The sequence below is a fragment of the Megalops cyprinoides genome, chromosome 22 (genome assembly GCF_013368585.1).
Source record: "Megalops cyprinoides isolate fMegCyp1 chromosome 22, fMegCyp1.pri, whole genome shotgun sequence".
Lineage (NCBI taxonomy): Eukaryota > Metazoa > Chordata > Actinopteri > Elopiformes > Megalopidae > Megalops > Megalops cyprinoides.
The window spans coordinates 11,151,596-11,169,052 of NC_050604.1; the positions used below are offsets into that span (position 1 = coordinate 11,151,596).

At 39.6% G+C, this 17,457-nt stretch overlaps 1 protein-coding gene across 5 annotated transcripts in view; it reads left to right on the top strand.

Moving 5' to 3' along the window:
• Positions 1-17,457, top strand: part of adgrl3.1 (adhesion G protein-coupled receptor L3.1) — a 208,470-nt gene that overhangs the window by 118,919 nt on the left and 72,094 nt on the right. For all 5 annotated transcript variants that reach the window (XM_036516462.1, XM_036516463.1, XM_036516464.1 and 2 more), the window contains exon 8: positions 16,502-16,807. In XM_036516462.1, coding sequence (XP_036372355.1) covers positions 16,502-16,807 — 306 coding nt within the window. The remainder of the gene's footprint in view (positions 1-16,501; positions 16,808-17,457) is intronic.

The following is a 17,457-nucleotide window of genomic DNA, read 5'->3' on the forward strand; positions in this document are numbered from 1 at the left end:
CTGTATTAAAACATTAGCTGACTATTTCCACTGGTTCAGACATTATTTGAATGTGCAACATTTTTTCAAGGCATAATCACTTAGTACATTTTGATGCTGTACTGTTTTTGAATCCAGACTTAGGTGGGGAGTCAACAATTATTATTATTAGCAGCAGTAGTAGTATTCAAAACTTAAAATTCATAGCACCACATTTTTTCATTAACTACTATGCCATACAACATCAGAATAATAAGGCAGTGAAAGCATCAAAGCTTTGTAGAAGTTCAGAACAAACCCAAATGTGGCAGGGCTGAGTCCAGGCCCAAGCCAAATGCAAGGAATGCATGTACCACAGCACTGTTGCTTAGCTGGCCTGGTGCATCTTTTGTATCGACCGCGATAATTAACGGAGGTCTTGTGTAAAGGGATCTCATCGTTCATGTAGGTGTGATAGGAATTTAATCTGGTCTCCCAAGGATGAATGGGGAACTCCCAGGAGTCCAGAGCTATTTGCTGAGTGTAATTGCTTCTCGGTGCCTTTTAGGACTGAGCCGGTCTGGTCCATTCTATATTAAATGATGGTATATCAAGCCATGCTTTTACATGCATTCAGGAGTTGCACTACAAGAAATTATCTGAAGGGTATCAAGGAAACTTTGTTTTAACCGATCACCCTGGTGTAATGGACTTGTCCGTCTCCTGGGATTTCCAGCCAAGATCAATTGGTATTCAATGGACTGACCTCCAAAGTGCTATTAAGGATAGACTGCTGACAAGGGAAAGATAAATAAATAAAATCGATGCCACTGCACTGGCGATGTCTGTCGAATCGCATGATGAATTAATTGGTGAAATTCCTCTGTACATCATTTTCTCTGCCTGAACCCTGGAAAGCATCCCTTACCAATATACATAAGTCATGTTTTCATTTTTTTTTTTTTTTTTCTAAACCTGAGCCACATTGGCAGTCGGGACACACAGCTTCATCAAGGAGAAGGGTACTTTTGTAATATGCATCTCTTTCAGCTGCTGGGAATCGCATAAGCTGATTGGCCAGTCATTTACTTTAAAAACGTTAGACTGTAAATTATGCAAATGGCCACATAATGCAAATGAGTACAGACAGCAAGGGGGGTATGTATATTTAATAATTTGTTTTAGGGGTATCACCTGGCCAGACCTGGTTCAGAGGCGGTTGTCCGGGGTTAAAAGATGTGTGAGAGGGCAGAGGAACCCACCTGGGCATCAAGGTAGCCTACGCCTGAGATGCCCCGGCGGCAGAGCGTACTGATTGGGCAGTGGACCAGGGCGCCCCTTCTGCTTCACACAGATGTGCCGGTGTTCTGCGTGCACAGCATGCCACGTTGCATTACATGTCACACAGAACAAAGGGCCGATTCGTATATATCGCCGTTCACGCCCGGTACTTTTTGGGAACACATCCCAAAAGCGAGCCAGATGCTGCCAACTGCGTATGCAGCCCTGATTTTATTTTTTAAACGTATTTGTATATTTATTTATTTTTGGAATCATCCCCATCACGGCGAGTCGAATTACCTGCTTCTTTATTTTCAAAGGGCAGCGAGGATGGCCAGGGTACTTAATGTGATCAATGCGGTCTTTTTGGTGCCATGCAAATGCAGCGTCGCCGAAATGTGTATTGTGACGCCAGAGCTTTTGAAATGTATATTTGTTTTTTTTTTATTGTTGGTTTTGTTTCTTTCTAATGGATGAGACACATGGAAAACTGAGTGATCATTCGCTTGACTACATTAAGCTTGTCTTTGTGCAGCACATGAGCATTGATCAACGGTCATTATTATTTTACTGCGTTTTATATGCATGCATGAGCGAAATAGGCAGATGCATGCTCCATGCAAGATGCCGAGTTTGTAAATACATTACTAACAGCAGATGCAATCCTTAGCCTGAGTGCATGTGTCACTAAAAGAGTAGCAATCTTTTTCTGTCATGCTCAGCTCCTCAGTTACTGGCCTGGCATCACACTAAATATATCTCAGTTTTGCACTGGGTGAAAAATATTGCTGACATAGTAATGCCATGTGCATATTTCCAGGAAACACTGGGCCTGTGTCATTTTGAGAAGTTTGTAGATTCTCATCACCATAATTTGTAAACCTTGCAATGTATAATTTGATGCAGGTTCGAGTTAGCTTCGACAAATTTTGTCTCCGTGGATATCTCTCTTTCTTATAACCTCACTCAATAAAATGAAAACCACTACGCTATGACTTTATAACACAAAAATACATCGTGATCACATCTTGTTTATTCCAAGTATGTCACAGGAAAGATGCACCACCGGAATCAGTTTGTCTTTTGCCAAATTTCTGTGGACATAATGCAGCCTTTGTGCTCTTAAAATTAGAAAAAGGATTACTCTTTTTCTCATTTGTTCCTCAGACAGTTTGAAAAGTTACTTCATCTTGATCGCTTTGGCCCCCCGTATCTATTTGACATTCCCATATGGTATCGGGCCATGCGGTGCATTTTTTTTTAATTGATTCCTGCAGAGATGGCGTGCGCGTAATACCAAACTGTGGAAATAAAATATACTCCTTTTCAAAAGGCTACATATAAGCCAGCCATTTGCAATAAAATAGAACATCACAAAGCATTCCATTCAGGCCTCATGTATCGGTGAAGAAATTGCTTAGACATAGTACAGGCTGAAGCCAAAGCATGTGGGGAGAAAGGGAAGAAAAAGAAACATCTGAAAATAGATGAATACAGAAAATAGATGTCATAGATTTTTGGAGACGGCAACATTTTGATATAATCCATATCATTATTGGTGATGGAAAAAGTGCCATTGACATTCATTATTATACATATTTGACTTCATGAATTCATCACGCTTTTATTCAGTAGAAAACCAAGCAGTCAGGCAAATTCACTGGTAATTGCAGTGGGATTATCTGCAGAACATTTTTATTTTATTTATATATTTTATTATTTTTGCATCAAAGCAAATTCAGTACACATGTTCTTTTCAACCGCACTCGTATGGCTTCCCCTAACCCTGTCCCGTGTCCCAACTCTAAATCTACCCCTGACCTCAATAATTAACCTCACCCCAACCCTAACCCTACCCCTCGGATGCGCTTTCACAAGTTTGCTCTTACACAGCAGTTACACAGTACTTAGCGGGGCAGCAGTGCGGCATTGTGGTTAGGGAGCTGGGCTTGTAATTAGAGGGTCGTAAGCTTTATTTCTAGGCGGGGCACGGCTGTTGTTCCCACGAGCAAGTTACTCAACCTGAATTTGCGTCAGTGTATGTCCAGCTGTATAAATACATGTCAAAACTGTGCTGGATAGGCGTGCCTGCCAAGTAAGAGAAAATAAATGAATGAATGAATAAACAAATAAGTAAGTAAATAAATATCTCTATTTATTTAATAATAAATATCTTAACGGTCTTTAAGTTACCCTTAAGTTACCTGTGACTTGTCTAGTTTACTCTCTGTCCACTTAATATGACCCAGGGCTAAAATAATATTGATAATTCAAACAGAGCTATTTTGCATTGAGCAAAACTTGTATACTCATGTGTGCCGTTTGTAAATCAGTTCAGGTCAGATTAAAATGAAAATAATAAAATGTGTATTTTTTTAACGTCCAACACACTTTGGTTGGTGAGAGGAGGCAAAAAAAAAAAAACACTTCTGTTTTCTAGGTTATCCTCTGACTTCCTGTGACTACTTTTGGAATTCACGGTGGCAACCTTTGATCTCCGATTGTCAAACTTCATTTCCTCAAGAAGTCAAGCATGCAACCTCCATTTTCTTGCTGCCCTATAAGTTAGTGATTGCAGTGGAGAGTCGGTGGCAAATGGTCGAGGCAATGAAAGGGCCGATCAGAGAGATTAAGTGAAAGGCTGTCAGTGAACGGTTTGAAAGGAGACAGAACACTGCTGATTGTCACTGATTAGCAGAGTGCTCTCCTCTTGCTAGTTCTCTCCTCTCCTTCTCTGTATAAGTGAAGTCGTGTAGGGACAGAACAAGATGTAACAATACCGTCCAAGGTTACAATGATGAATGCGTTGTCCTTTCTCTAACATTTGGATAGTAAAATTATTTTTTTCTTTCCTTTTTTTTTTAATCATTCAGTTTTGTGTTAAATTCAGGATAAATGAACTAACATGCCATTTAATTCCAGTGCACTGCGGTTTCAGTGGAAATAATTCATTTGACATTTCTGTAATGCCAAATGAAGTCATTTGGGCTTTTGTGAGGTGGAACTAGGTGGACTCTATTTTCAGAGGGTTCACATGGCTTGCATCATCAAAGCTTGGACTCTTTAAAACTGTACTCCCCCCCTTAAACAGAATCCCATATAGAGTCCTAGTACTTGTTTAAAGGAAAATGCTTGTCTTTCTGTTGACATTTCACTAGTATCAGGAGATGAGACTATCAGGCATATTAAATTAACAATGAAATTTTTTTCCCCTTTTTTTGATTGCATTTATTGCAGCAGACATTCCTGAGCAATGGCTTGGTATAGTGTACTTAACTGGAACTATATAATAAATTATACATTTTTTGATGTGGAGTTGGACTTCGGTAAAAATGAGATGTGTATTAAAATAAGACTTTGTAACACACTGATCATAGATACAGTTTCAACAAACATTTTCAATTTAATCAAGTGAATGTTTTAGTTTCACTGTAAAATCTAGTGATGCAATGCAAGTACACACAAGTGATAAATTACAGGTCAAATTTAAGTTCAAATGTGGATTTGATTACGGCCTAGGGTAGGGGTTGCATTTTAAGAATACGACCTTGGCTCAGGCTTGTGTACCATACAGTACCTGAGTAAAATAGTTCAGTCCAGTTTATGTCAAATATTTCCTATTAATATAAATATGCCATCCATTTTGAAAGGGGCCACTTAAGACAGTTTGGCACGAAATCCTCTCAACGTTAAACATATGTGGGACAGAGCACGGATGGTGACATTGTGACATCATTCAGAGTCCCCTGCTCTTCCTTGGTTCCCTGTAACCGTGCCACATGTTACCATCTGTCTGTGGCAGCACGTGGCGTTTTGGCTGGAGGAGTCCGGAGCGCAAAGTCATCGACCTCCATAATGAAGTTGGGCTGTTTGCACCAGCGGAGTGACCTGCCACTGTCAACATGAATGGAGATTTGCTTAATTGAACAAGATTTGCTCTCCGCTGAATTCATTAGGACACGGTGGTCTTTCACAGACAAGTGATTCAGCCCGCCAATTAGGATAGAGCTTGAGCCAGCTTGTGTGCAGTAGTGATGGCTGTGTTGCTTTTTGATGTACAGTGTAAGACCTGAGCTTTGTGTATGCATTCAACAGTTCTCGAAACCCTTTAAAGGAAAGGGAGAAGATATATGGTCTTGAGGGATATGTTGTCTGTGTGTGTGTGTGTGTGTGTGTGTGTATATATATATAAAATATGTGTGAGAGAGAGACATAAGATAAGCAGTTGTTTTGCACTTAACCCCCCTGTCCTCATTCTATCCAGATGAATGTCAATCCTTCTTCCAAGAAGTCTATGTCATGTCTCAAACAGTGAGGCTTATAAGCCCATAAGTAACTGAAGCTCTGAAATATGAAATCCCTGCTGTCAGAAAAGGTTTTACTGTAATTTAGTGGAGCAGTAATAACAGGGCAGGGAAACGTATGTAGCTGAAAGTACAATTAAAATTACAGTGTCTTAAATCAAATTGTATAATCACATTGGCCTGAAAATATGTGCTGTAATCGGACACTTTTAAGAACATGATGCAGGGCTAGGTGTCAGGTTCAGTGTGCACTAGAAAGGTTATGTTCAAGCTGGTCCGTTCACTTTGAATTACTGCAGCATACTACAGCTAATGTTGTCTTGATTATGTTAGACTGTCTGTGACAGCTAGCCTAAACAAGCTGTTTCAGGGCTTTTGGTTGTTTGTGACAGCCTTCCTTGCCTTTGAGTATGTTACTCATGTTGAATGCAGCTGTTTAATTAAACACAGAATTTCTTTTGAAGTCATCTCAAGAGTTTTGGATAGATTTCCCGCATTGCAAACCTTCCACTTGGTCTCCGTGGGAAAACTTCCATTACTGTTCCGAACATGACTCTGAAACATCCCTTTCCCTATTCCAGACTGACTTTGCATTTAGTCACATTATGTTCACCGCTGTGACTCACATGCGAAAGAGCCGCCGGAGTCACTACTGTAATGGAAGGAGGTGGGGCCTCTTCACATTATGATGTCATTGAGCCATTTGAATGAAGATGTGAATGTCCTCATGTAAATGGGCCCTGCTAGGAGATTGCTTATTGCTCTGTAGTGAAATTAGGGGAGAGGTAAAAATCTTTCACAAAAGGATTAAATGGCCTGATACTGCTAAAGACTATCCCCTGTCAGCCCTTGCTGCCTTTTAAAGCTTCTATCTACTATATTTTTAGATGGTTGTTTCCATGGGTGTTATACAAAGCTGTTTTTCTATGTTGTTTTTCTAGTAGTTATCTACAATAGCTCCTTTGTTTATGTATCTGTGTGTTAAATGAATTGTTTGGTGATTCATAATAAATTGGAGACTATATCAGTGGTACCATTTAAAATGTAAATACACATACATAAAATATAATAGTGCTTTCGGTCAAAGGTGTTCTTGGGCTGGTTATATTTAGAATTATTTGCTCCACCTTTGTCAAAAATGTATCTCCATCTCAGCTGGGTGAGATCAGGTAGCTATACTTTATGTAGAATTGTCAGGAGAATGACAATGATTTTTAGACCACTTTTTTTCAAAAGGAGCCCAGGCTTTTTTCTGGTTTTGGCAAACCATTTTTTTTCCTCTCACAAAATTAAAGAGGTCTTTATTCAGAGCTTCAGATTTGATTCTCCACCCTGAATTTAAATAGCTTGTGAACCTCCCTGAGTCACTGGGGAGAAAACACAAAAAAGTGTCGGCTTTGGCATTATCAGCAGAAAAGATCAGCCGCACTGGGTAGTTTGGAGTGCCGAAATCTCCCTTATCGGTGCGGTTTGAACGCTTACAGAGAGCTCTGCGTCATTCTGTGGTGCTGGCCTGCCAGGCTGTCTCTGTTTAAGTCCAGGTGTCAGGCCTCTCTCGCCCGAGAGCTAGGCCGTGTTTTCCCTCTCGCCCTCTCCCATTGCTCCCCCTTGCACCATGTGCTAGGCCGGAGATGGGGCAGCTGGACCGACATGGGGAACGGTTGTTTGAGCGGACCGTGATTTCCGGCGTGTCTCACCAGATGATGAGTGGACTCCATCTTTGCCCCACCTGGTGCTGGGATATGAAATGAGTAGTTAATTGCCAAACAATGCATGGGCTCCTTTCATTATGATTTCATTATGTCGGGAGATATTGGGGTGTTATTGATGCATAATTGATGATGGCTCGGCCTGGCAGATTGCGAGCCTGCACAAATGAATGGTCCATTGGATGCTTTATTTATTTATTTAGCTGCAATTTTTGTATTATTACTTTCCTACATGTGTAGCATCTGAAAACGTTTGCATCGCTTTTTTTTTTTTGCATATGGACATACTGTGTATGATTTCTTTTCTAAGATTGTGTCAGCCAAAAGGCATATGTTTTATGAGTTCATCATGGTGGTGATTCATGGTTCATCACACACTGTTCGACTTTAAGACAGGAGATCATAAATATATTAGAATATGAGATGCTGCTTTGATAGGATGATCTCTCTGTCACACACACACACATATATATATATATATATATATATATATATATATATATATATATATATAACAGTGTTTGTATTTCAGTGTATTTCTCTTTGATCTGGAAGCTCTTTTTTCTGAAATAAATGACAAAGTAATAAAAAGAATACAATTCAGAAATAATGAGCTGCACCTAAAGCAGAGTGAAGCCTTACCTAATTGTGCTGCGGTGCACCAAAAGAAGAATAAAGGCTAATTATTCAGGCATATTCTTTGAAATGGCTTTAATCATTTGCTTTTTTGGAGGTGAAGACAGTTAAATCTGAAACTAAGACATAGTATGATCTGCTTGTGCAGCAAAGACAACACACATTTGAATTGTCTGTTTATTTATTTATTTATTTTGAAAAAAGAAAAAAAAAAAAGCAGGATGTATATATCTGCCCTGTCGATGGTCACTCTACAATTTCATAGCTGTTCTCTGTCTCCACTATTTTCTTTTTCCCTATGTGGTTATATATAGATATACAGCCCTCAATATAGCCTGTTGCCTCTCCCTGACATTGGAAGATTATAGATACAAATAACAACATAGATATGTAGCGATAGATGTGAAATAAATAGACATTCATTATTAAGATATAGATAATAATATCCACAAAACACATCAGCGTATTTTGACTGCAGGAGAGGAAACAGCAGCTGCCAGGGCTAATTACCTTCAAATGTAACAGTTGTCCCTTGGAAAGTGTTTGTGGATGCGGGGCTGACCCTTGGAAAGTGTTTGTGGATGCGGGGCTGACCTAATAAAGTCCAAAAACCCCAAATCTTGAATGCTTATCCTACAAAGTCTATTCTTTTAAATCCCTCTGCAAGTAAAAATAAATAAGTAAATGAATAGTCTTTTAAATGTTTGAACATTGAAGGCTTCAACCAAAAACAGGGGTCACTCACCTCAAAGTTAGGGATTTCTGTTAATCCGTTAGACCTATATTTCATCTTTGCACAGTGCTGTTGTTTGTCTGTCAGATATGACAATTATTAGACAACATTGTGCAAGCAAGGGTTAGCAAAGCAAAAGTAATATCTCATTCAAATTCAAATTGAAGGACTCACCAATATGTGGGAGGCCTTAGTAATTCATACACAACGGCTGTCCCATATTGTTAACCTGAGGGCATATGGACTGAACGATCCAAACCTCGTCTGTGTTTTGTCCCTTGTACACAAACATCCTGCCACATCGCCTCGGGCGAGCTTTTATTTTTCAAGCATACAATATGGTCGAATTCTTCATCATGAGTCTTGAAGAAAATGTAATTCAGTAAGACTGAGCTGTACTTCCCATAAAGTATTTGTAACCAAAATAAACAGCTCCTGAAAATATAATCCTCCCAGGCCTTTTCCGCCCTGAATGTTGCATTAGCTTGTAGTGTTGGCATCGCAAGTATATAATGGCTTGAGGTCTGTTCTGGTCTTGTTACGGGAATTAAGAATGCAATGATCCAAAATATTTTGAAAAGCATACCCCAACTGTCTGTTACAATGTTAGTGACAGATCAAGAGCTCTTAATTTAGTGATCACCATGTTTGGTCCACATACGTCAGTGGCAGTAAGAACGATGTAATTATATTTACATTGGAACAGCTAGGCAAGTATACACCGATTCACTGTTCTCCTGAAATCACATGTGTAACAGTATAAGCAGAATAACACGTTTAAATTGTGGATGAGAGTAGGGTTCATTTTAGGGATGGCTTAAGAACTACATTCAGTAGTCCATCAAGTGATTCCTAGAATTATTATGAGGGCCACTCCAGGTAAAGTAGATTCCATTCAAGTCACATACATGACATTCTAAATCGATGAGACATATAGCTAAATCTGGTTTCAGGTTGCGTTGGAACACAGTGACCTACTGTAGTGCTTGGTGGCAATCGCAAGCTGTCTGAAGTACACCCACCCACTGTAATGTTCAGCTGAAGTGTGCTAGAAAAAAAAACGGTGAGAATGAAGGTCAAGTACCGCAAGGGTGTAGTGGCGATCGCTCTCATCCCTCCCCTGCCCTGCTTTCACATTCTAAAGGCCGCAGCGATGATAATGAAAAGGACAGCTGTGGGAAATGGCAGCCCGATGGCGGCGTTTCCCATTAATTCATTTGAAAGTTTATCAGTAGATTGTTTGAGTGAAACAAATATATGATAAATGTTAGGAGTGTTCAGTGGTGCGCGAAAAGCTGGAATACATATGTTAAGGTTTGTATTTGCGTTGCCAGAAGTGAAGCCTAGAACCGTCTGCCAAAAGACTTCAAGATCCCATCCAGTTTTTTTAAAGGACTCAGTTTGGATTTCATTGTGTTAGTGATTGTGTGTCCTCTGTATAGCCCTACGTTCATTTTATACTGTGTAAATTCCATTTGTTAGTTTGTATTCATATAAAGCATGCATAGAGTGCAAGGCGGGTAATTGTAGGTTGCAGTGCCACAGTGATGACCCTGTGTTGCCTGTGTTGACATTACACACAGATAAGTAGTTGTGGTGCATGGAAAAGCAAGACAGTGTACTTGGTTGTTGTGGCATTCATTTGTGTCTTGTGTGTGTAAATTGGTAACACATCCTTCAGTGATTCACGTTAATGCATACAAGCCAGACAGCAGATACAAAACCATTTTATTAGAGGTGTCTTATTAAATTGTTTGGCGGCAGGTGATAAGAATTGAGTTTTCACATTGTCAAGCATAATGTTCCAAGGGAGAAAGGGATGCTAAACTCCAACCCACTCATTACAGTGGTCTTGATTTGATTGTGTTGCACATAGCTAACAAGGGCTGATAAGGTGTGTTTTTTTTCCCCCCATGAAAAAGACGTTGGCACCAGAAGAATTTACATTACATGGTTTGGTAAATTACAAGCTGTTGCTTTTACTGTTTGGAACTAATGTATTCACACATGTAATGCTCCAATAGAAGCTGTGAAGGGAAGTTGCCTGTATCTCCTCATGGCCACTGACCACCAGTTCTGTCATGAGCATAAAAAGCAAATGTTCAAAGACACTTCAGAATTAATTTGCTTTGTCCTTAATCTCAAATATATTTAATATTCACTCCACAGTAATCACCCAGACATATCTTTAACCCAAATAATTATCATTATTAGATATTTTTATATATTTATTTAATTACTTATTTATTTCTCAGATTGGTCCTTTCATTCTTTATTCTGTAAAAGCTTCAGCATTGTTTCATATTCAATGCAGGTTAGAGACATTAGATTTTTTTTATTACTTTCTTTTAAAAACAATTACAATAGAATCATATTATCTTAATGGAATAATTATTAATCCTGCTATTAAAGGACACCAAATAATGAGCCTCAATGGATTAAAAAAGGCACCCACAACCAGTTATAGGAAACTGTCCAATTGAACATAATACAGGCTGAGATTCACTGTATTTTCTGCAAATAATGCCAGAAATTAAGAAAACTTGAAATGTTTGACTAATTAAGCCAGCTGTAGCACTGTTAAACAAACTCATGTTATCTTAAAGTTTCGTGTTTTATGTCCACCACAGATCGCTACCATGCTAGGTTATAAAATTAAAATTTTATAATTTTATTAAAAGATATGCAAAGATGTATAGCTAACTGGGCCTAGTTTCGTTCACAAAACAGTATGGCTCAAGTGACGTGCAAACGGTTTGGCATCTTTAACTCAGTCTGCAAAAATTGCTGTCAGTGCAAATGACGTCAGTGCTGAAATTGGCATATTGTGTCTTCTGTGGATAAAGGGGGATGTGGGGGTGGATGAGGAGATCCTATATGTAATGGCGTAGCTGTGGATAATTGCTGTGCATTCCGTATTTAGGATCTGATGCTATATGCATTTAAGAGCTGAAGAGAAGAAAAATGGAAAGCATATCTGCTCCTCAGCGTAGCGATGATCTGAAAGTCCCTGATCAGTTGATCGGAGGGTTCTTGTGAAATAAAGGGACAGTTATAAGGATGGTTTACTTAGGGTGCAATGATGCACAATGTGACTTCCACAAAAGCTAAAGTGAGGGAATTGATTCTGAGAATGGGTTGCAAAAGGCTATCAAATGTAAAAACATGTAAGTAAGCTGAATTGATTTAAAATTGTCGACCAAAACTAAAATACCAGATTAGATTGATCTGACAAATTCCAATTAGCTACTCTGACTGCAATAGACTACACAGATAGTGTGGTGCATTTTCCAGTTCAAGCAGAATGCATCTTGTGAGAAGAGAAAATCAAAACTGATTGTACTGGTAAATTTCTCCATGTATCATTTAAGCTCTCTTAATTAACATTTGAGGGTATTGTGACAAGCAAAATTCCTCACAGATTCACTGATCTTCATGGCTTGTGTGTTGGCTGATATAGGGGACAGAGTGAAAGGTATGAGCCAACCAGTAAAGCTCAGCCATGTTAGAAAGATCTCGGAGTCTGCCTTTTTAGGTTGTCACACAGGAACTTAGCTGTAGTAGCTGCATTATCTTGTAGAGCTTTATACTTACCTTTCTGTATTGAAAAATGCATGTTTCGCAAAGCTCTCTCTCACATGCATGGGCGCTGTGTTTTTCATTTGCATCACATTGGGGCATTTGCATTATATTGGGGGCTTTGCTGGCAGTAACATTTCTCAATGTAATATCAGAAGCTTTTTTGGACCATGTGGCTAAAAAGCCCGTGAGACTCAAATGAAGAAGGCGCATATAGCCTGGTTACTACTGACTCACCCTACCTGTATGTGTGTTATTACAGCTCAGTGTGGTGGTATGCTTTGCAGCTCATGGCCTCTCACCTGCTTCTGTAGGGCCATTGATCCTGGAACACCTTTAGTGTGGAACATTTTTGGCGCCACCTAAACCTGATTATATCACCTTTGTCTGTTTAAATTTTGCAAGATCACTAACCTGATTTGTGGCACTACTTGTTATCTCATGAAGAAGGAAACCTTAGTGCTCATAGCTTTTCATTTCTGCTTTTGAGAGACTGCAGCAAAAAGATTTCCTCGTATGGGTGCGGACCACATGCAGATCTGCTACGCAGCATTGGTAGAATAATTGAACTAAATGAACTATGGATATGAGAACAAGACTCTGCTACATACCAAGCAAGGAGTAAGAATTGAAAAAAATACTTTCTAACTGGTATATTCTGCAGGATAAACATGCCTATTTCCACTTGACCTGCCTGACCCGTTGGCTCCGGTCCAACCTTTTCTCATATCTTGGATTGGCTATCATGCTGTTTGGCCAGGTCAGTTTGCTGTGGAAACACGTTCCCGTTCACCTCGAGTGTAGCTGACCTACAGCTAAGGTGGATCAGTGGAAATGTTGTCTCTGCGTGAGGCAGGGGAAGTGAATTCGCCTACCACTTCTTCCCCTAGCTTGTGGTAGGCATCAAGGTGCATAGCTAAGTTTCACCGGCAAAGTATTACCTCAGAAGCACTTTCCAAAAGTTTTCCAAATCCTCAGAATGTCGCATAAGTTCGGAGTTCGCCCCAGCGGTTGCTTTTGCCAAACTATCCAAGTATAGGTTTAGTCTGAAGGTTATTTGTGTCATTTATCGTCAAGAAAGATACTTCCGTCTGTAAAAGATATTAAATTGTATCATTTGGAGTCACTTAACGTTCCAGCATTGTGGCTTGTCTTCTGATGTGACATCCCTCATGGCAGAATGTCATCTAGGAGATGAAGTGCTGTCCAGGGCAAAATTGACAGTGAATTTTCATCCCTCATTTTTTTTTTTTTTTTTTTTTTTTTTAGGTGACACAGAGGATGTATCTAGAGGCTATTTGTATCAGACACCCCAATCCAGAGACTCTTAGAAAACATGAATTTAATGTAATATTTTATATAAAGTCCTTTCATACATCTGCAGATATTTTAAGGACCTTTATCAGCAGTATGGCTGAAGTGTCTTGAACCTTCATCCTCTGGTTATGGTGTCAGTCCCCTATCCTCCTCACTGGTTTTCATTCAATAACAGAGTTCAGCGGATTTTCCTAAGAAAAATCTGTCTTTCACCAGACAGTCCATGTTGGAGATTGATAGTAGACCGTGGATGATTGTAGCGAAAGGTTTTAAGGAGTGATTTAATTTAACCGGGTAAATGTCAACCCCCTTGATGTGGGCTCATAAAAAATGAGTTTTTGATGGATATTTAATGGATACAAACTGTTCAAAGGCTAGCATTGGCGCATCTGTCTTTATTGTGGCCACTTCCTCTTAGACAGTATCTTCAAGTTTGCAGATTTTTTTTTTCTTTCAAAGCTATGATATAGATATATTAAACAAAGGCGTGAATAATTTTAATAAGCAGACTGTAAGAGACAATAAGGCATGCCATACGGAGCATGTTGCAGATTCCTACAGGGATCTCTCTTCACTCAGAGTAGAAACATACGGGCAATTGCAAAAAGAACTTTGCCCGAGTTGCAAGCATCATGTTCTGTGGTTTGATTAACCCTTGCTCTGATAAATTTCCTGATAAATTTTCTGTAGCGCTTTTCAGATGAGCGACCCTCTTTGTGTTCAGGTCAGCGCTTCTCTCTTATTTGCCAGCAAACAGCGGAGATTCAAGGGATCTCCATTCAGTGAGTTATTTCCCTCACATCAGCATCCCCTGTGTAATGTATCATATATATGAAGAGAAAGGACTGATTACATTATAATGCAGGCAAGGGATGGGACTGCATACAGAAATAATGACTCGATCTCAGCACCCTTGGGGCACGACAAACAGTAGGCCTATATATTCCTTCCCGTTGAATAATTTATTCTTGCCGAGAAGCATTGGAACAGAAGGCCAAGGCATATTTATTGCAATATCTGCAATGTACAGTCACTTATTTTGGGGGGCTGATAATACAAGCATTGTCCTGCAAAACTTGATAGTGCCAGTATGTACTACCCATACCTTCCCGGAGGGTCCTGACCCACCCTAATTTCTTTTCTTGTGTGGGAAATGTTGTAAGAAAGGTTCTGGATGGCAGCTTCCCTTTGGTCCAGAACCTTTCTTTCATGTTGCTAAGTATTATATCCAAGGACTGAGCACCTCTTTCAATGGTCCTTCGAATAGAATATTTCACAAGAGCACCAAGAGCACTGTTTGACTAACCTGGGAGATGCATGTTTTTAAGTATCAAACTAATGATTCTGCTTTCAAATGTTGGATATATGCATCCACAGAGATGTTCAAATCAGGGCCCCAGTAGTAATGGCTTGGAATAACTACAACATAAAAAAATATGAGATAGATTACCAAAATGGCTGCGTTTCCTGCCTGTTGTAAATGTTTACTTTGTTAATGTTGTGCTTTGAAATGAATTCTGTGGAGGACCAAAGATATCGACATTCCTGCTCAGGGTTTGTTTTAACTTATGTTGATATACTTGGAAGAGGTATTGGAAGATGTTGAAGCTGGCTTGTACTGACTGTTGTCATTTGCTAATGATACTGCTTTGAAAAGCTCTCATTTTTGGAAATCTCTCGTCTCCAGTCAAATGTTAGGAAGTGGGACATTTGGGACATTGTTTTTTGGTGCATTTTTTACAGTGCATGTTTTAATAAGCTCAGAGGATCTAGAAGGAGGGAGAAATTCAAGCTCATAATTTAAAAGAACAGATTTCTGTGAAATGTTCATGGAAAAAAGACAGGAAAGGTGCCCTTATTTTCGGTAAAACAATGTGCATTGTGTTCTCAAGTTATGGTTCAGTGTCGGTAATTAAGAGCCAACTTGATGAACGTTGCTTCAAAAATGTTTTAATTTTGTAAGGGGATGGCCAGTGGAAGTGTTTGCTTATGTATGACGTTTCCTTGGATTACAGAGCTCTTTCCCCACCCTCAAAATTAACCTCCTTCTCACAAAAAAAAAGAAAAAAAAACATGTTGTGACTGAGGTATTGACTTTAACTCGCTAATTCGCTGTGCCTTCCCTGGTTTGTTTTCCTATTGCTTTGTTTGGTTTCTTCACCCCCTAGCCATCACCCCCGTGTTTGGCTGTCGTTGAAGCCTGACATTTCCTCTCCCTTGCCCAGTAGCTTGCAGAGTTTGGGCTAAGCTGTCACTGTGCTGCTTCATAATGCCTCTGGAACAAAACTAATTTGGTTCCGTATTTCCAATCAGGAGCTCGTGGGGGCTGCGAGCTCTGGTTGAAATGATTGATGATGATTTGCAACAGGGCGCCGGAGGGGGCACAGGGGGAAGCATAGTGTGCATCTGGAATCAAACTATTCCTTCAATGGTTAGGCAAACAATGTCCAGTGAGAATATGCTGTCGTTCTTTTTTTTTTCTTGGAGAAAAAAAGGAGAATACAATTATGCAGACAGCTTTCGTTTAACTCTTTTTGACCCTCAATAGAGCAGAGAAGCCATATTGATTTGTTAACAGAACCATAAACAAAAAATGCATTGTGAAGCACAGGCACAGGAAAATTGCACAGAGTTTTAGTTTTTGCTCTCTGAACATTTGGATCTGAGTTGCTGTAGGAGCTTGCTAGGTGCAGTAAAAACTGAAACTGCACGTTCTAGTAAAATCCGCCGAATTGATCCTGTTTGAACTATCTCTGTTTTAACTGACAAGAGGAATGGAGGAATACATTCTTTTTTTTTATTTTCACAACATGAGAAATATTTGCCTTACAGTCAGAAGTAAACTATAGCTAAAAAGAAGACAGGGTTGGACAGTTTTACTGTTCTTGCCCTGTGCTATGTTTATGCTGCTGCTGTACTGTTTGCAATTCTGCAGTATTATTTTGTGTGCTTTTATCCATTTGTCTTTTCTTTCTTTTATGCAGAATCATCTTCATCTGTGCTAATACATATGGACACCACCACGACAAGGACAACAACTAGGCCAACTCCTTTCACCACTACCACTAGAGCGGCCATGACCTCCACTCCCAGCCAGCGAGCCAGGACCACCACCACCCTGTCACCAGCAGAGGGCGATATTCCAGAGATCACTACCCGACCGCCCCCCTCCTCCCAGCTGCCAAACATAGCTGTAGATTACTGCAGCCCGCTGGAGGAGTCTGACGTGTTCTGGCCCAAAACGCACCAGGGTCAGGTTGCTAGGCAGCCGTGTCCAGCAGGAACAATAGGTAAGAGCGCAGTACGTGATGTATGCACCAGCTGGATGACATTAGTGAAGAGGGAGGTGTATGAAATAATGAGTGTTTATTTCACAGAATAATTTCCACTCAATCTCTAACGAATAACATAAAATACAGTTTTCTTAATGTATTAACTTTTGTGTTGTAGTACTTTCAGTAATTTATCATCTATTAACATATTTCTCTTCAAGCAGCAGTACTAGAGAATTTCTCAAGCAACAGCGCTAGAATTAATTATTCTGAAGAATATGAGCTGGGAGCTGGATTTCAGTGTTACAGAAAGAGTCCATTTCTCAATGTTTTATTCGGATAGTGCTGAGGACAAATGAACTTATACTGCAAGACATAATTGTAACTATATAACTATGGATGTGTTAGTCCTGGAAAGAGCAAGCAAATAGGAACCAGAAGAAAAAAAAGGTTAATTAAGGCTCAAGTGCGTCTCCTTAAGTATGTATTTGTGTGTACACTGGTGTTGAATTTCAGAATAAGCTGTACCACATAAGAATTAAACACCTCTGATTGGAAAGAGACATCAAGAGACATATTAAAGAGTTTTCTCATTGCTTTTTTGGTTTCTGCCAAGGTGAAAATGAGTTTTATTTATTGTTCTGTGCACAGTTCTTGTTTTTGCAGAA